General features: G+C 34.8%; 1 protein-coding gene across 1 annotated transcript in view; it reads left to right on the forward strand.

Annotated features, from left to right (window-relative positions):
* LOC108530589 (unconventional prefoldin RPB5 interactor 1-like) overlaps window positions 1-20,401 on the forward strand; it is a 46,769-nt gene extending 26,368 nt beyond the window's left edge. The window contains exons 3-5 of the mRNA XM_017873577.1: window positions 5,150-5,184; window positions 19,167-19,245; window positions 20,226-20,401. Of these exons, the coding sequence (XP_017729066.1) occupies window positions 5,150-5,184; window positions 19,167-19,245; window positions 20,226-20,378 (267 nt within the window). The 3' untranslated portion in view covers window positions 20,379-20,401. The remainder of the gene's footprint in view (window positions 1-5,149; window positions 5,185-19,166; window positions 19,246-20,225) is intronic.
* Window positions 20,402-20,952: the final 551 nt, after the last annotated feature.

Here is a 20,952-nt window from a genome sequence, read left to right on the forward strand (position 1 = left end):
AAAAAGTTTAAATAAGAACATGTGTTTTCAGAAGTGGTTCCATATAATTGGACTTACCTTTCATTAGCAGTTTTGCTTTTCAGCATATTTAGAACATAATTTGTTTAAAATTGAAATGGCTTACTTTTATGGTGGTTTATTTATTTATTTATTTTTTGGGACAGGGTCTCCCTCTGTCTCCCAGGCTGGAGTGCAGTGGTGCGATCTTGGCTCACTGCAGCCTCCACCTCCCTGGTTCAGGCAATTCAAGCTACCTGAGTAGCTGGGATTACAAGCATGCACCACCACGCCCTGGCTAATTTTTGTATTTTTAGTAGAGAAAGGGTTTCACCATGTTGGCCAGGCTGGTCTGAACACCTGGCATCATGTGATCTAACGGCCTTGGCCTCAAAGTGCTGGGATTACAGGCATGAGCCACTCTGCCCGGCCTATGGTGGTTTTTATACAGTAATACTCAATTTATTGCGGTTTATCCCAGTGCTTATTGCTTTTTTTCTGTTAGGAACCTGTAGTCACTTCCTCCCTTCTTTGCAAAGGGGTTTACTTAAAATATTTGTAATTTTTGTAAGTTTTGTTGAAAGTACACTTTTTGTATACTTTCGTAATGATGTTTATATATCTACTTGACAAATCTATCTTTTAAGAAATTATTTTCAGCTTTTAAATAACTGTCACTAACATGTGTGTCCAGTATCTAATGGCTTCAGCTCCTGCTGATACTATTTTCTTTTTGACTCAGCAGCTTTAAAACCAAAATAGTAAGATCTGTCTTGAAGTCACAGTCTAGCAAGAGAAGCAAACTATATAAATTTAGACAGCTCTGATTAGCAGAATTCTCAAACTGTTATATTATGCATTAACCCATACAGGAAGAATTTAAAATTGCGGTATTGTGAGAAAAGTTTTAGAGGTGCAGCATTTTTGAGAAAAGTATCAAAGATGAAGAAGTACTCTTGACCTTTTAGGCTTTCTGTTCCAGTCTAGTTTTAATGTGGCGTTTATGAAACGCCTTAGAAACTCATAGGTTTATGCCCTCTTGTGGTCTGTCACCAATATAAATAGCACAAATAAAAATTTTAAGTGCTGGAGATCTTACTGCATGTTACTGTTCTCCTTTATAAAATAATTTTTAAAAAGCAGCTTCTGGGGAACAACAGCTAAGAAATTATTATTCCTGTCTTCCATATAATTTGTGGACCTTAAAAGTTATCAAATGTTTTATTTTAACCCTTGGTAACAAAATGTATGTGTATGTTAGCTGGACACTAATGAACAGAAAAATATTGTTGGGTGGGCTGTCCATCATTGTCCTTCTGGGTGTCTAACCCTATTAATGTATAAGTGTCTTAAAAATACGATGAGGTGTGATAGTAATTGTGGGGCTAGCACATTACCCTTCCACCTTCACCTAAACATACGCAGATATACTATTAAATGATGCTTGGGAAATGTGGTGTTTATATTTACTTGTTTCATCAGAAAGGGTCAGGAGCTGTAGGAGGCATTGGAAGAAATAAGGATTATAATGTTAGTAAATTGGTGAACTTAAGCTTACAGAATTTGCTTTCACTGACATGATTGGCAAGGTCTTATTCCTGAGTGTGGGACTGAGGAACTAACTAGTGGAGGAGAAACAGCAATAGCAGTCAGTGTTTTAAGACTGCAGCTGTAACCAGTGTTTTTCTGCTGTTATCTAGTAAGTCGCATGATGGTTGGAAGCAGGCCAGTATGGGGACTATGCGCTTTAGGATTAGATAGAATCCATGTTAGAAAGACTTGGTTTTAAAACTGATCTCATCTCTTACCAGTTACTGGACAGTTGTGTAATATTAAGTAAGTTACTTCATCTCTGAATACAGAGGTTTCCTCTCCAAATAAAGATTTAAGCTGCCTTCATCGAAATCTTTGCAGTTTGTTTTGTAACATGCAGTGTTGGAATATAGACCTGTTGTTATTGCTCATAGGTTAAAGACAGTTTTGCGTTGCAAAGAATGAATACCATATGACTTTGTAGCCATTGGGTTGTTGGTATAGACTCCTAAATAGTGATAAATCAGCTCATAGTTCTTCTTCTTTGCTGTGGACTTCTGCACTTCTATGTGGTACATACTTTATTATAAATTCTTGAGTGTAAATGAGGTCATTATATTAAAGAATTTACTGGTTCAGTTATTTTAAAGTTGAAGCCTAGTAACTATTTTAAGAAAATAAAATAATATAATAAGATTTTTTTCTTTGGGGCGCTATTTGCATGTTTTGGCAGGTTTAAAAAATAAAAAAAACTAGTATTGTTCCTCCATTGTGGTCATACTTTTGTGGAGGATAACAAAGTAATGAAACGTTTTTATTTCTTTTGCTGTGGTTTTCAAGTGTTGCTTGTAGAACAAGGCTCACTGCCTTATGGTTACTTTTAAAATTTAATACGTAAAGTAATCTGAGTCCCCTTTCAGGAGAAATAAGATTATTTCGAATAATTTAACTTAAGGGAAAATATTTGTTTTTATAACACCTTCTGAAATTTCTGAGTTGTAGAAGTTTACTAATTTTTTTTCTTTCTTTTTTTTGAGATGGAATCTCGTTCTGTCGCCCAGGCTGGAGTGCAGTGGTGCGATCTCGGCTCGCTGCAAGCTCTGCCTCCTGGGTTCACGCTGTTCTCCTGCCTCAGCCTCCTGAGTAGCTAAGACTACAGGGGCCTGCCACCACGCTTGGCCATTTTTTTAGTATTTTTAGTAGAGATGCGGTTTCATTGTGTTAGCCAGGATGGTCTCAATCTCCTGACCTCGTGATCCACCCACCTTGGCCTTCCAAAGTGCTGGGATTACAGGCATGAGCCACCGCGCCCGGCCAAAATTTACTAATTTTTTTCTTTTGAATAACTTGCTGTAAAATAGAAGACAACTGAAAAAAAAAAATCCCTCTAAATATAATAAAACTGCTTGGGCTAAAATCTTTTTTGCAAGTAGGTGGACTATAAATCTTTTATATAAGCAAAGATAACCTAAACATGCCATCAGAAGGCTAGTCTATATATTTTTATATCTACCTCTTTCATCTTTCCCCTTGTTTCTGATTTCCAACATGTCACTTCTTTAGTTTACATTTGGATAGTGTTTATTTGAAGTCTGATATTCTAAACACTATATGTAACTAATAAAGACTTTAAAATGTAAGGCACCATTTTGGTAGTTAAAATTTCTCTTGTATGTTGTGAAATGAATTTTGGTGTTGGTCTATCTTCCTAGGGAGACTGTTTAAGGGAAGTAAAAGGAACATGGCAAGTATGGCCGGAACAAAGTGGAGAGTAGACTATGGGGAGTGATGGCAAGAACACATGCCTTTCTACCAGTGACTTGTTTCTTAAACATAAAAAGCATATGTGCCAAATTTACATATTTACTAATTAAAAAGGCTTCCTGGAAACATTAGGTAGACTATCTTCTATAACCTTTAACACCGTCACTAATGGATATAGCTTAGAAGATTTCCTCGAAGGTCCTTTAAATAATGTAAATGATTATGAATGTGTAACTAGTTAATATGCAGCTACGAAAGGATTATCATGTAGAGGTTAATGAACATTCTGCTCTTATGGTTTGCAGGGCTTTGCTTTCTGTGCTTTTGGCTCTCTTCATGCTTGGAAACACATGCATTGGGATTGGAAAACATCCTGACTGTTTTTGGGTCTCATCTTTTAAAGGGGTTGTTAAATAGGAACTTTATGAAAAGGATTTCATGAGCATTTTTTTCCTTTTTCAATTTACATTTAATTCTATTTGTCTATTTTGTAATTACTGCCAAATCAGAAACAGTGAAATGGATTGATGTAGTTTTAGTTTGGCTCTTCCAGATGTAAAGTCAGTACTCTATTATATATTGCCACTGTTATTAAGTGTTGCTATGTGATTGATACTTACTGAGAGATCTTCATTCTAAAATGGATGATGAGTTAATGTGTAGTATGGTTGGGTTTCTGATTATAGCATGTATTTTGGTACAGGATTGCTGTCTTAGTATTTAAAATGTCCCGAAAGAGGACATTTATTTCAGGAATTAAATGTTATAACAGAGGAATTTAGTGACAGGTCTAAAAAAAAATCTTTTTTTTTTTTTTTTTTTTCTGGGAGGGGTTGGTGAAACATTGAGCATATACAAGAGATAATATTGGTATTTAGAGCAGTGAACTAGAGCAGCATTTTGCAAACCAGATAATGCTGCTCTCTTTTTGTCATGGCCTAGTCTTAAGCATTTTGGCTTTCATCCTCTACCTTCTCTGTCTCTAAAGTGGTATATGGTACTCTAGACTGCTGTTTAAAATTTTTATTAATAGGTAATTTAAAAGTAGATAATTAGCAATCCTTGAAAACAGTGTTAATTCTTAAATTACCGTTCAAAAAGTGTTTTCTTAAAATTCATTTTTCTTTATTGACTAGTCTTACTTTCTGAGCATTTTGAGAATCTACTGACATATCTCCAAGGAAAACAAATAACTTTTGTACTTAAATTCATTGTTTTAGTATTATAAACATAGTTTAAACTGGCTGTGAAGTGCTTACAATCTTTATCATAATTCACTGGGGAACAAATGAGCTGTTCAGAGCATCTCCTTATCCCAAGTATTTCTTCTGGAAAATGTAGTAGAAAAATATCACTGAATTCATTTTTTAATGCGTCAGAATAAAAATTACAGGTGAAAATGTTTGGAGATATACTGACAAAATAAAATATTTTCACTACTGTCATTTTTTTTTTTTTAACTGACGAAACGTGGATGTTACATTGGTTTCTTGTTATTTATAACATTTACGTATTCTACAAAATATGTAATATTGAAAACAGGTCTGTAGATTGTACAAAATACTAGTTATCTTATATCATATGTCACCTAATAGTTATGAAGCGGGTTTTGTACCACAGTATGAATCAGAAAGCTGTAATTTGTTCTGCAGTTATCAGCCTGCATTAGAGGGTTATGATAAAGTGTGCTGCTTGAAAACTAACATTCACATCTCTGTGCATTTGACAAATAAAAATGTATACTGAGATGCTATTAAATCTGTAAAGCCACTGTTCTAGTTTTCAGATACACTGATTTTTGTAGCTCTGTGCATAGCTCTGTTTTTTCATGAGTAGTTATCTGTTTTCATGACAGGTGGTCACTAACTGCCAAGAGAGAATCCAGCATTGGTGAGTGAAAGATGGTTTTATTACACTTCTGAAATACTGATGGGGTAACCTACTTGTGTTTAAATAATGTGTTTACTGTTTGTGTGTGTGTGTATGTATGACTAGTAATTTAATTCTTCTAGTAATCTCCATTTTGAATGCCTTTGATACTAATTCATATTGTCTTTCACCCTTTTCTGAATTACATATTTCTGATTTCCTGATGTTGTGTTACCGCTTGTATTTATTCTAAGTGTCTTTTTTTTTTAAAGTTAGAATAATATTAATATCATTATGAATTGGAGGCTGAGACATTTTTGAATGTGACATAAAGAGCTCTATTTTGGGGATATTTCTTGTATTTTAGTAGAAAAATAATGGGAATCAGTTACTTTAAAATAATGATGGAAATAGGGCACAGAAATGTTTTCCCAAAGTTTGAAAAAAAAATCGAATTTTCTACTTTTCAGAGCTTGTTTCATTGTACTTTTTTTTTTTTTTTTTTTGGAGAGAAAGCATATCTATTTTAATGTGCTAATCTATAGTTAATAGGACCATGTTTGGTAAATAACACACTTTCCTTTGGCTTCTGAGGAAAATGCTCAATTTAATGGTGAATAAAATCTTATGAGTTGTCATGAGGTATAGCTGTTGATCTTACAGATACCAAATTACAATATATCCATGCTGTGCTTACAAAGATTTTACTGAGAGAACAACAGGAGCTGTCTTGATTATTGTCTGCAGGGTTATTGCAAAAATCATGGTAACTGCCCCTTTAGTGGTGAGATTAAACCTTCGGTTATACACCATCAAGCATATAATATTTTAAATTTATTTTAAGAGGCTTTTTCTTCATGCCTGAGAGATCTCCAAGGAAATAATTTATAGTTAGTGTATATCAAATGTTTTTTGGTTTAAATGCACATAGGCTGCAGGCAGTGGATAAGAGTGAAAATTGGTGCAATCTGTACACATCATCTTATTAAATTTTGACTATTGGCTTGAAGAAAATAATCTAAAACTAATAATATCCACTTTATAAATAAAAATTCAGGACTTCATTAATTTTCAATAAATGCATCGTTGTAGTTGCTTCCACTGGTGGTGTGAGTCTGTCAGCATTTCCATAATGGACCATTTGCCTTTCATTATACATTCAGTTCAGGTTAAAACTTGAAATACAAGTCCTTGGCTAAAGAATTTTTTCACCTGCACATTTAGTCAGAGTGGCCCATTTTACAAATAATTTCCAGGGGAAGTTTTATTAACGTGGACTTCTATCTATTGGTTTTGGCAAGAAGTTCAGGAAATTGGAAAGGTATTCACTGGGAATAGACACTAGTTTACATAAATGGGTAAATGGTAACTTGCTTCTGGTTTGTTTTATAAGATTCTTATTAGAGAGTTCTTTAAGGGTAAGGGCACGTTTTCATCCTTTTATTCACAGCCCCTCCTGCTGTGTTTGGCATAAAATGGGCACTTGATAAATGTTTGAGTAAATGAAGAAATGTGGTTTATTTTCTATATAACATTTTAGTTTACAAATACTCTAGTAGTATACAAGTCTAGTGAGCAGTGACAGAAATGTGACATTTACTTCATGGCAGGTTCATGTGACCCTCAATTTCACTTTTCAGTTTTTTAAAACCCTGTAAACTGTAGAAGCTTAGCATATTTGCCTACACGTATCTTGAAGTAATATAGTACTTTATAAATTAAAAAATTAAAATTATTTTTTCCAGTTAAAATTTGCATTTTCCTCTGAATCATTTCTGGTTTGGTTCAGGAAACAGACTTTTCTGTTCGCTTTTAATAGGATCTATATATGGTATATTGCTCAAATCTGAATGGCCAGTAAATTCATCAATTCATTATATTAAAAAACGGAAACCAGAGTGTCTCTGTTTCCCTGAAAGCCAGGAAATTGCTGTTTGGGAGAGTCGTGGAATTCTTGTGACATTTTTGCGTTCTCTTAATTCCTTAAACAATGGTTGAGTTTCTACCATTTGCCAGTATTGTGCTGCTGTTTGGAATTGCAAGACCCTGCCATAGAAAAATTCATAATCGGACATTAAACAGGGAAATCACAATAATTTTGTGCTATTTGTGGAGATATGAGGCAAGTATAGGAGTTCAGAGGCTGGAGCCATTCTTAGGGTGTTTCACACACTACTTTTAAAAGCATGTTGCTTTAATTCTTATTTAACCCTTGGTATTAGCCTATCTAAAATATAATTTCTGTTAAGCTCCTATTCTTTATGGGTACATACCAATATAATAAAGAAGAACAAAATATATGGTTTGAAAAATGCATTCTTATGCTAGTGATGTTTATGCTTGTTTGTATACTTTTTAAAGGATTCTTTAAGGAACAAGTATGTGTATTCTAGGTTCAGAAATAATCTAAATTGGTTTTTGTTTAAAAAAAATGTAGGACAGGGAGTAAAAATATTTCTAGAAAGATAGGAGTGAAAATGATCTGGGACCACAGGATCTACCCCAAAAAATCTTTGAGAAAATTAACTAAATCCTAGAACTTTGATGAACTAAGACATTTATATTTGTTTAATAACAGATAATAAGGAAAGATTCAAGCCTAATGGATGAGAATTTGTACAACATTATTTTAGAGCTAATAATAATGGTTTTCAGTTTAGTGAGGATTTAAAAAATGTTTTTTAGTCAAACTTTTTTTCTTTCTAATCCCTTTTACCTAACTCAGGAAATAAGGTATTTTGAAATCCACACACTGTCATCTTATTAAAGTGTGAGGATACTTCCCAGTGTTTGGTCCACTAGTGGCTGATTATTTTGTTTGTGGATTATTTGTAATTTTCTTTTTAATTCTTCCTTAAAGAGCATGGCATTTGGAGTCACAGACCTATATTTGAATCCTGTCATTTGCTAGCGTTTTGACCTTGAACAGTTATGCTAAGAGTCTCAGTTTTTTCTTGTAAAGTGATGATGATACTACTTAACTCACAGGGTTGTAGTGAAGATCAAATGAGATCATGTCTATAGAACACCCTGCCCGGCACTCAGTAAGTATTAAAAGGAACTCATATACCTCTTTTGAAAATTTTAATTGTCAGACAAATAAAAAAAAAAAAGCCAGTGCTTTGTAAATATTCGTGAATATTTAGTGTTCATTCTATTTTTTGTCATGATGGAGAGTTGGGTTTCTGTGATTTATTGTTATAGCTTTACATTAATATTTTAAATCACTTTTGTTAGGAAGAATTTCAAATAAGAGATGATAGGTAGTATAGTGAATCCTCATGTACTCATCAGTCGGCTTTGATAATCAGCAACTCATGATTCTCTCTAAACTGTTTCATTGCAGCATCTTATCTTGCCATCTACTCCTACCTCCAATTTTTTTTTAAACTTATATTTTAGATTTGGGAGGTACGTGTAGAGGTTTGTTGCAAAGGTGCATTGCATGATGCTGAGGTTTGAGGTACAATTGAACCCATGACCCAGATAGTGAGCATGGTACCCAGTAGGCAGTTATTCAGCCCTTGCCCCTGCCCTTCCTCACCGCTGTTGTATTCCCCAGTGTTTATTGTTCCCATCTTTATGTCCATCTGTCCCCAGTGGTTAGCTCCCACTTATAAGTGAGAATATACAGTATTTGGTTTTCTGTTTCTGCATTAGTTCGCTTAGGATAGTGGCCTCCTGCTGCATCCATGTTACTGCAAATATTTCTTCTTTTTTATAGGTATGTAGTAGTCCATAGTATATATGTATCATGTTTTTATTATCCAGCTCACTGTTGATGGGGACTTCCATGTCTTTGCTATTGTGAACAGTGCGGTAGTGAACATACAGGTGCATGTATCTTTTTGGCAGAATGGTTTTTTTTTAGGTGGTCTATATTCTGTAATGGGATTGCTGGGTTGAATGGTTGTTCAGTTTAGTTCTTTGAGAAATCTGCAAACTGCTGTCTACAGTGGCTGGACATTCCCACCAACAATGTAAAAGCATTCCCTTTTTTCTGCATTCCTGCCAACATCTGTTATTTTTTTGACATTTTAATAAAAACCATTTTGACTATCCCACCTCCAATTTTGAAATGAATCTAAGTCATATTCTATCTGGAAATATTTCAGTATATGTCTTTAAGAGTCGAGAAAGAGTATATATTAACTTTTAGGACTTAAATAAAAAATTTTTAATTAGGCAATACATTTACATGTTTCAAAATTTAGGAGGTATGAAAGGATGTAAATGATGTATAGGTTCCTCCCTAATTCTCAGTTCTGTTTTCTTTTTTTTTTTTTTTTGAGATGGAGTCTCACTCTGTCATCTAGGCTGGAGTGCAATGGCATAGTTTTGACTCACTGCAACCTCTGCCTCCCAGGTTCAAGCTATTCTCCTGCCTCAGCCTCCCAAGTAGCTGAGATTATAGGCGCACACCACCATGCCCGGCTAATTTTTTTAGTATTTGAGTAGAGACGGGGGTTTCACCGTGTTGCCCACGCTGGTCTTGAATTCCTGAGCTCAGGCGGTGCACCCGCCTCGGCCTCCTAAAGTGCTAGGATTACAGACGTGAGCCACCGCACCCGACCCCTGAGTTCTGTTTTCTGGAAGCATTTTTTTTTTTTTTTGCCAATTTCTCATAAATCTTTTCAGAAATGGTTTGCGTAACGTAAGTGTTTTGTGTATGTATGTGTGTGTGTTGTGTGTGTGTATTCATCTACATGTTTATATACGGCTCCCATCCTTTTGGACAAAAATGAAATCAGATTGTACCTGTTCATTTAATATTATATCTACCCTATATCATTAACTAACTGTTCCTCTTTACCTCATTCCATAGATTTCACTGTGTGTCAAACGTTTAACTTTTAGGATTACTACATGAAACCTAGAACTATTTTTTTTTAATAAATAATTGCTACATCACCCAGAGCACAACTCTGTAACTCAAAATATATCCTTGCTAAGATGATATATCTGTTATTTTATTGCTCCTTAGTAAAATTGCTCCAGAACTTAGTGGCTTGAAACAACCACCATTTGCTTGCACATGATTCAGTGGGTGTGCATATTAAGCTGGCCTCGCCTGTGTGGTTCTTCTGCTTGTCTTGTCTGGACTCACTGCTTTGGTTGCAGCCAGTTGGTGGCCGGGTCAGCTGTATTGTCCAGAATGGCTCACCTTCAAGTCTGGTGGTTAGTGCTATTGGTTGAGCCTTTGCCTCCATGTGCTCTTTTATCCAGCTTACTTTCTGTGGGCATCTCAGAGCAGCAAGAATGGAAGCTGCAAGGCCACGTTACGTTGGTCAAAGGAACTCACAAAGCCAGCGCAGATTCACAAGGTGGGAAGATAACACCCACCCGTTGAGAGGAGGCGTGAAAAAGAATTAATGGTCATTTTTAATGCAGTGCAGTGACTTTATTGAATAAGTCCTGCACGCACAAAAAGCAAGTCTCCGTCCTTTATGTTGACTGGTGAGAATGAAATGAAATAGTACATATGATGCCTGGCAGATAATCTTTATGTTAGGCATTACTTACAATTGTAAATCGTATGCATGTGAGTTGTAAAAAATTTATTGCCTTACTTCCTTTATCTTAAAAGGATTTTTGGTAAAGGTATCTTTGAAATTACATGAAGCAGACTTAAATATAGAAGAAGATACTTTGTTCAGGTGTTTAATTTTGGAAAGAATACTTTAGATTTAGACATAAAAGTTCCAAAACACTTCGGCATGTGAGTTTCGAGAGAGTCTAAAGCAAATACTTCACATTTTTTATCTTTCACAGGAAACTGGACAAGAATAATTGTTCAGAGGAAAAGAGTAACTAGTTTCTATTAGAATTTATAGTCAAAGCATATAGTAGGAAATAACCAAGAAAGCATACCTGTATAGGTAAAAATCTCAGGTGAAGATTTGATTTTCTCTCTTTTTTTTTCTGTTGGAGTTATTCTTTCCTATCAGTCAATCGGGATGGGGATACCTGTTTTATGCACACATTGTATAGTTGTCTATATGTCTCATGTTTTTGAGGCTTTCCTTGTGCACAGAAGCGCTGATTTCATTGTAACAATGCCATGGTTTACAGTATATTTAATATACCTGAAGCTGTTTTCTTGAGTTGCCTTCACATGGCTATATAACATTTATTTTATTATGTATAATATGTGAAATATTGATCTGCATACCTTTAAAACTTGTAAAAGCCGATGACTTTGTTCTACAGTGTTAGGTAGATTTGTAAACTGTGTTTTTCAGAGTTTGTATTTTACTCACTACAAAGTTTTCAGTCACTATTCTGTAGAGGGCCTTCTGTTGGGGCTTTTTCTTTATGTTTTTTTTTTTTTCCTTTTTTTCCCCTCTTGAGTGGAACAGAGAGCAACTTGCAAACTTTCTGAAAGTTTTACATGTTTTTGTTGTTGGAGTTTCTGCAGTTGTTTATGAAAATCTTAGGGATAAGGGGGAAGAATCATATATGTCAAATCTTTTTGTCATTCTTTAAGTTTCTGCACAGTTTTAAAAAAAATGGTGTGGGTTAGTACATAGTAAATTTGGAACTTGTGTGTGTAATGTTTCAAAGAAATTAAGAGGCAAAAAAAAAATTCAAGTTGAATGTTTAAATAATTATTTTTAAATTTGAATTAGGTTTTAGTTTTTAAATTTTTATTCTGAATATAAAATGAATGCATGCTTAGTTGTGGAAAAAGTTGAAATAAGAAAGGAATAAAGATAAATTTACTCATAATTGTAAAGATATAATTAATTCTCTCCCCTGTTTTTAAAAACATTCCTTTTATTCCCCTCTAGCTTCCTTAATTTGTATGTGTATTTATGTGACTAAGTCAAACTGTAAATGCTTTTTTCTTTCTCTTTTTAAAGAGTTAAATGATTTTTAAGCTTGTGAATTAGAATTTATTAGCTTATAGGAGTCCTCAAGCTTTTAAATGTCATGTTTTTGGAAGCAACAGATAACTAGTTTGATATTTAACACACTTCTGAAAATGAGAAGGAAAACTTACATGTTAAGGAGAGTATTTTTCCCCTGAAGAGTTTTAAACTATTGTTTTAAAAAATCCTAATCACACCATCCACCTAGAGTAGCTCTTTTGAATGGTGGATGTATTTTCATTGTCATATGGTTTGGTTCAGTTTCCCATGACCGAGCTTAAGTCCTAGGGAGTATCTGACTGAGGCAGAGGGCTTAGGGCTTACTGCTTGGCAATGCCTCGTAATTTTTTGTCTTTGTCTCAACTGTATTAAGGTTTGAAAACTGTACTCTTTGTACTTTTATACGTTTTTTTTCATTTTCTCTTTTCTTTTTTTTATGAGAGTAACATCCAATAAAACTCTTACACAGAGTCCTGTTTGAGGATGAAGATGTAATATTTTCAACCCACCACGGTGCTTGTCTGAAAGGCACATCACTCGGTGATAATCCTGAGTGCTTGTTCTATTTTGAGAAATATAAGTCCAGATTGCACTATACAAAGATAGATTTGGGGTGGGTAATCGTGTACAGACTTGGGAGAAATGTAGGCTGTAAAAAGTTGATGCAATGCCTATAATTGTACTTTTACTAATTCATATTGAATTGCATTCGACCAAGATTGGGTGAGGTTTTCATGTTTTCCTTTTTTTTTAAGTCAATTGATAATTTGAGAATTTAAATTATTTGGTAAGGTTCAAAACCAGGATTGCCCAGTTTTTCACTGTTGTAAAATCTATTGAGAAACTTTTAACCCAGAGGGATCTAGATTTGGGCCTCTGCTGAAACTAATATGTAAGAATGTGAGTCTTTCTCTCCAGGGAAGAGTCTAAGAATTTTTCTAGTTTCTCATAGGGATCAGTGACCTAAAAAAGTATTTAAATGCTACTGAATTAAGAAAACCGCACAAAAATTACTTTTTTCTAAGAATATGCTTAAGAAAGAAAATATAGAACTGTAAAGTAGGGGCAAAGCCTATGAATTATGGTAAGATGTAATCAGAAATTTGCACATCAAGTTTCAAAAGCTTTAAGTCGGCTACAAACTCACCCACCACCTTTTCTAAAAGGTCCTCGCCTTTGATTTGTAAATAGGAATCTTATATTAGTTTATAGAAAATTCTGGAAATAAAAAGAACAAAATTACCTTATAAACTCATCAGTAAAAATTAACTAGGCACTATAGGATGTTTTCTTTCCAAACTTAGATGAATGTGTGTTTTTTTTTTTTTTTTTTTTTTTTGAGACGGAGTCTTCGCTGTGTCACCAGGCTGGAGTGCAGTGGCTGGATCTCCAGCCACTGCAAGCTCCGCTCCGCGGGTTCCGCCATTACTCGCCGCCTCAGCCTCCGAGTAGCCTGGGACTACAGGCGCCCCGCCACCGCGCCCGCTATTTTTTTTGTATTTTTAGTAGAGACGGGGTTTCACACGTGTTAGCCAGGAGGGTCTCGATCTCCTGACCTCGTGATCGCCCGCCTCAGGCCCCAAAGTGCTGGGATTACAGGCTTGAGCCACCGCGCCTGGCCGAATGTGTTTTTACTTACTTTATAAGGTTTTTTACTTTGAATTCACCTCTCATTTTCTTAGAGCAAAAGATAAGTAATAAATGAAGAAACAGGCACCTATGGTAACTGACAAATCTTCAAACACATGTGTATGGTTGTTGTAGAGAGAACAGTAGAACAGATTTTTCTGTCCAGGTTTACTATGTTATCCATTGTACTCTGTTTTCTCATTGTTGAAAAGTTAAATTGAAGAAATCTAGTAGAATGTTAGCTCCATCTCTCTTTAGATAATTTTGTTTAATTGACTTGAAAAGATAATTTTGTTTCATTGACTTGAAAATTACGTTTTATATGTGGGTTAATCTTGGTATCTATGTTTAATAGTAAAGTTTTCTGGTGGACTCATAAAATATAAAGAACATAGATTATTTCATCAGCATCTTCAAATTCCTTGGTATAATAGAGTTATAAAAAAGGAATATACCACCATTCTGCCTGAATGTTGTAGTACATTTCAGTTACTTATATCAACTGAAATACTAAGTATTTTGCCATGACCATTTAGAAAAAAAGTCTAATGCTATTGATTTAATTCAAGTACATTTAAATTTTCCATGAGGAGTGTTCCTTTTCCCGCCAAATTACACAAAGCATAACAATATAGATCCCTTTTTCAATAATTTTTAAATAAAATGTGACTTTATCAATTTGTTTCGATTATTTAAAAGGATACTTTGAAAAAAAACATTATTTCTTGCTCTAGTAACTGGAGAACATCTCTTTACCTCTATAGAATCTATGCCCAAACTTAATATTCCTCTCTTTTCTTGATTTTAGAGGTGAAAAGCCAGGCATCCTTCAAGCTAGTGGATCTTTGACAAAGATGCATTGCAAAACAATCAGAAAGGCATGCTATGTGTGAGTGATGATCCCTGCAGCATATGCCGTAGGCTTGTAGAGGAGCTGCTCAATAAATGGTGGATTCAATTGAAACAAGGGTTTTTTGGATGCTTAATGGGAAGTTGTAGGGTGGGTATAGTGGACTAAAAATTATTTCTAAAGAAGGTTATATATTTACTTGTATATATTCCAGAATCTTTGGGTTTTATCATTTCCTAAATTAAAAAATAAAAATGTAACTCTGTCCCAGATTAGCTCAGATGTTAATACTTATATATAATTTTTTTCCTTTTTTCCCCTTTTAGGCATCTCACAGTATTTTCTGCTTGTCTGTTTAGGATGTTAGTTAAAGGAAAAGGGAATGATAGAAGTTTTTTTTCTTTTTCTAAAAATAAACTGGTTCAGTGTTAGTATTTGCTGTCTATTTTAACTTCCTAAAGTAAAATTAGCAAAGTCTTATTGTTTCAACCTGATGTAAGTTTTTTCTCCCTTTTTTATTATTTAAAGGTTGGAGTCTTTATCCCTGGCCTCAAAGGATGTAGACTTTTTTTTTTTAGAGAGTTTTATTTTGTCGGTCACTTTTAAGAGGATTAAAATGTTGATCCCTTTCGTATTTCCTCGTCCCTTTAAAAAATTCTATTATGACAAATTTCAAACATACGAAAGAGTGAATCTTGATCACCTGTCTGTCTGTACCCTAATCCGTTAATCCATTTTTTTTCTGATGAATTTCAAAGTAAGTTGTGGACATCTGTGTATTTCACCCCTAAATACTTGAGCATATACCTCATTTAACTTGATTTCTCTCTTACTTTCTACAATTTTATGAAAATGAGCTGTTTCCCATGGGGTCTGTCTTGATCTTAATCCTTCGAGGGTAAGGCTAACTTGTGGTTGTGTTAATGGTCTTCATCGCTACTGCCTGTTTTTTTTTTTCATTTCCTTAAAAGGTACTCTGAAAAGGCATATTACACATGATTGGCAAGATTCAGAAGAAGGTGGTTAAAGTTTCTTAGATGCTTTATACCTGTGCTTTAGTTCTTGTTTTCTATAAGGAATGTTGCATGAGGATATTGGAAAAAAATTTAAAATTAAGAGTTGAAGTTGTCTTTCAGCAAGTTACGCTAATCTATAAGGATCCATTATGTTGAAGCCAAAGAAGCAGGTCTAGCTATTGTAAGTAGGCTGGAGAGGTGTTTCTTAACTCTATCTGGGTTTTGTTTTCCTGTGAAGAAAATTATTTTAAGCAATTACCATTTTTGATTACTGTAATATGACTCCTGTGTCCAAAAATTAATTACTTGTTTCTAATTATTAAAATAGAAAAAACAAAAACTGATCAAATTTTGTTAGGAATAAAGACCCTAGACTTACCTCGGTAATGCATTAGTTCTTAGCGTAACTTTTGTATTTTCTGTTGCATAGGCTTTGTGATCTTTAACAGGATTATTTAAGCCTGAAATAATAGAGAGACTATTTGGAGATCACTGTTTGACTAAGTGTTTGGTCCGGAACATTTCCACGAATGTAGCCTTTAGAGAGAGAAGGTTGTTCCTCAAGCTGTAGTTTCTTCCAGAGACACTGCTTGACTCCTCCTGGCCTCCCTTCATAAAGAATGTCTGCATGGGCTGCATTTTAAGTGATCTTCTACTTTATATTTTTAGAAAACTATTCAAAATTTATAAATAGCAACTCTAATCTTAAACTGCTCTCCAGTATGTCCACATTTTTATGCTAGAGAGAATTATTAATAAGTTGAAAACTGAGTATGTTTGACTTGAAATACTGACATTGATCTCTGGTATTACCTGTTGTTGAACCTACTGTTCTTTTAATGTACGAAAGAGATGTTTTGTGAGGAAGTTTTTTTTTTCTCCTAAGCATTGTTACCAAAATAAGGCCTATTGAATGGTAACTTTAATAGCAGCTTCTTAATATTCATAGAAACATTTAGATATCTAGGCTGGTGTATATAGTCCTTGAGCATTTGCAGAATTACTTATCTGAAACGTAAATAAGCTGTTAGTGTTGTGTTATTAATAGTGAGTGTTGACTGTCTAGGCACTATGCCAGTCAGTCCTATGGAGACATTCTCCCATTGATTGCTCACACCAGTCCTGTTTCCAAAGCCCCTGAATGGTTACGTTCAGCTGTACTGTCTTTCAGCAAGTTACGCTATTTGTGTCAAGTTGGTTAGTGAAATCTTGTGGGTAATAGTCTTTCTTGAAAGTTTTGGAATTGGTGTTTTTGATGCTTCATGGAAAAAATGAGTTTTGAGTTTTGGAACCAACATAGTAGATGTTCCATGCTGGGCAGTGTGTTAGACCTTTTATATTTAATTCTGTTGAACCTGTGAGATAAGTATTAGTCCAGTTTTGCCATTGAAGATACAAAGACTAAGGTGAATTTGTGTAAATTGCATGTAGAGCTTGGGATTCACTCTCTGGTCTGACTTCAAAGCCATGTTCTTTCTGGTACATAGCCTTGTGCATGAAGTTGTTTGCCATTTTATCCATATAAAAATTTTCCAGGAGGAGGATTTTTACCTTAAAATAATAAAACATGTTTTATATTTATTTATAGAAAAGGATTTTTTTGGGGAAAGTTTATAAAAGCAGTTGCACACTAGAAAACGAGAAAGCTTTCATGAAATAATGCAGGTCAGAAGACCTAGCTAGGTCAAACTCATTGCTTACCTCATCTTGATAGAGGAGATCTGGCTTCTTGCTATGTGGGTTTTCCATCTTCCTTCTACTTTGTTTTCTGTAAGAGAAAAATATTGATAAGTGACATTTATTATAGGATATGTAAAATAATATATATTTGAAATTCCTTAAGATCTTAAGGCTAATTTTTAAATTAATTATGCTACTGTTGCTTCAGGGAACTAAGCAGTAAGCTGAAACCAATTCTGTGATGTTTATAGCGTAGTCATTTATATTATCTGGAGAGTTGTTACCTACATTGCAGTTTATCCTGATTTCAATTTGACAATGTCTACATGTTCTTTAAAATTGCTTGCTGAGTTGGTGAGTTTTTGTTTCTGTTATTTTTAAAAACTGACAACATCCTTCTGCTTAAAAAAAATTCAGCGCTGTAGTTTTGCTTGCAGCCTGTATTTTAGCAGGAAACCCAATCTCCAGCGAAAGTTTGAAAACAGGCATCTTGGCATAGGCTGCTGCCTGGTATTACTCAAAAAGAAGGGCTGTTCATTTCCAGCAGGTGTTAAGAGCTGAGTAAGGCCCATAGCATGGAAATACGATCATCTCTGCCACTACAGAGTTATGTACACCTTTTGGTTGTTTGAAATTACTTATTTGGTAGCTCTGTTTGATATAGCAAGAAACAGACTCCTAAGCCAAATTGAAACGCCTTTTGTATTATCTCTACTTAATTTCTTCTACCCCCCAGTTGATTCTCTCTTACCTTAATCACATTATTATGAATAATTGAAGAGCCGATAACACATTTTTCAGTCTAAAGTTTTCTGATGAGGACTAAAGCATCTGATCAAATTTCATGTTCATGATTTCAACTTCACAGCCAGTATCTATTCGCTCAAAAGCTTTATTAAATCTCTTCCTTCGGCCCGGTGTGTTGGCTCACGCCTGTAATCCCAGCACTTTTGGGAGGCTGCGGCGGAGGGGATCACTTGAAGCCAGGAGTTCGAGACCAGCCTGGCCAACATGACGAAGAAACCTAATCTCTATGGAAAATACAAAAATTAGCTGGGCTTGGTGGCATGCACCTCTAGTTGTCAGTTACTCGGGAGGCTAAGGCAGGGGAATCACTAGAACCTAGGAGGTGGAGGTTGCAGCGAGCTGAGATTGTACCACTGCACTCCAGCCTGGGCAACAGAGAGAGACTGTCTTAAAATAAATAATCTCTTCTGTCTTCATCTTGAGTCCCTGCTTCTCTCCAAACATCAGGCCTTCTTTTACTGTCTCCCTTAATTTTCGCATTTTATTTAGTCCAGAGTCTTGTATCTTAAAAAACAGTAATTCTCAAAATTTGAGTATTCTGCTTCTAAATGCCAAAGTCCCTGAAGAGTCTTAATTCTTCAATAAATGTGTGGTAGAATAATGCCATTGCTAAACTTTATAAAAACAGGGTTTTAAAACTAAAACCACATTAATCTTTATTTTGCTAAAATTAGGTTTTTGATTAGCTTGTTTTGTGATACCTGGCCTACTGGTCCTCCCAAAGTGCTGGGGTTACAGGCGTGAGCCACCACACCCGACCGAAAGAACAAATCTAATAAAGCTTTTGAGTGAGGCTGGTGCAGTGTCTCATGCCTGTAACCCCAGCACTTTGGGAGGCTGAGGTGGGCAGATCATGAGGAGTTCAAGACCAGCCTGACCAACATGGTGAAACCCTGTCTCTACTGAAAATACAAAAACTAGCTGTGCATGGTGGTGCACACCTGTAATCCCAGCTACTCAGGAGGCTGAGGCAGGAGAATTGCTTGAACCCAGGAGGCGGAGGGTGCAGTGAGGCAAGATCACGCCACTGCACTTTAGCCTGGGCGACAGAGCAACACTCTGTCTCAAAAAAAACAAAACAAAACAAAACAAAAAAAGGAAAAGAAAAATCGTTAATAATTTGTATATTTGGTGTTTTTTTGTCAACAGGAAGAAGGTAGATAATGACTATAATGCCCTTCGAGAAAGACTCAGCACCTTGCCTGATAAATTGTCTTACAATATAATGGTATGTTTGGTGTGTTTCTTTTAAAGTAATAGTTGTTTGTTGTAAACATATTAACTGTGTTGGTTCACAGAATGCCAAGCTGATGGACTGTGTATGAGGTAACTACGTAGCAAGGAAGATTTGTTTTGTTTTACTTTATAAGAACACAGTAATTGTAGTGGTCGCTGGTATTTACCTTTTTTTTTTCCAGAATATATATGGTGACATAAATGACATAAATATTAGCACAAAATTGGACATATTTCGAATGGAAACTTACTATATAAAAAATGTAATTATGACAGAAATATGGCACTTAGTCATTTCTTGTTAGCCAGAGCAGGAATAGGCCATAATGTTTTGTAATTCACAGAATTAAACCTTAGGACATTGATTTTATATAAAACGTGCTGCTAATTTTGTTTTAATGATCTTCACATCGACATAGTGATCTGTTCATGAGCCCTGGATGAGAACCTTTCATTGCATGAATATTCTTTCTTATGAAGACTTTGTTCTTTTATACTAGTTCAAGTATTTTGTATATATAGCTAGGTAGATCCATTAAAGCTGTTTGTTTACTAATTCCTGCTTTGCAAAAATGGCTATTTTATTGAAAATAATTTTTAGTTTTCTTTATCAAAAGTATTTTGCATTGACAGTGTTTCACTACAGGTTGCTTTCATTTAGATTTGCAAGTGAATGAAAAGTATCAACATGCCGAGACAGTACGACTTTCTTTAAGAGCTGTATGTAAATATGGTGTGAATTTATTTTCCTGTTTTAACATTGATTTATGAACATAAAGCAATTTTCTGTAGATTTTCCTAGTAAAATTTTAATATAATGTTAAATTTCTGTGAAGCTGGCATTTTATTTTTACCAACGTATAAATAAAAAAATTCAGTGTTCATGTGAGGCTTTTAATGCAAAGTGTTTTATAAAATGTATTTTTCAGTGTTTTACGTTTTTTCCCTTTTTTCTTTTTTTTTAAACAATAGGTACCATTTGGCCCTTTTGCCTTCATGCCAGGAAAACTTGTCCATACTAATGAAGTCACTGTTTTACTGGGGGACAACTGGTTTGCAAAGTGCTCAGCAAAGCAGGCTGTAGGTTTAGTTGAGCACCGGAAGGAACGTAGGTACCCATTTTAAATGATGTTTCTTTGTTGTGTACGTATCCATTCACAGATTGCCAAGCTGAAGGACTGTTTCTTACCAAAACTACCTTCCATGATTTATGAATCCAGGCTATTTGTGATTCTGTTGAATTGTAGATAGTTTGAGTAATACCAACATTTGAGAATGAGTTAGAGAATGGAGCATCTGGGTTGGAAATGTCACCTACATTGGCATGTTATCTGAAGTTACAAAGTTTCGAAGTCATTATGTGATTTTTGTAGTTAGAAGTTGGGAAGACATAAACACTGCAGTCATTTTATACTTTATAATTTTTTTTTTTAGTTGCTATTATAGACTTATTTTTGCACTTAATACTTCAGTACACAGAAATAATGTGTTTTCTCCTTAGTGAACTAAGAGAAATACCTATTTACGTAAGTAGACAATTCTTTAAAATGCTTTTTGGTTTGGGAAAAAAACATATTTTCATTTGATAGAGGAGACCAGGTGTGAAAAGTTGCCACCTAAAACAGCACCCTTACCCTTTTTCAGTTGTTTGATTTCTCTGCATCACTTTATTAAGGCAGCTCTTGAGTCTTACCTGTGC

The sequence above is a fragment of the Rhinopithecus bieti genome, unplaced genomic scaffold (assembly GCF_001698545.2).
Source record: "Rhinopithecus bieti isolate Rb0 unplaced genomic scaffold, ASM169854v2 scaffold_7509, whole genome shotgun sequence".
Lineage (NCBI taxonomy): Eukaryota > Metazoa > Chordata > Mammalia > Primates > Cercopithecidae > Rhinopithecus > Rhinopithecus bieti.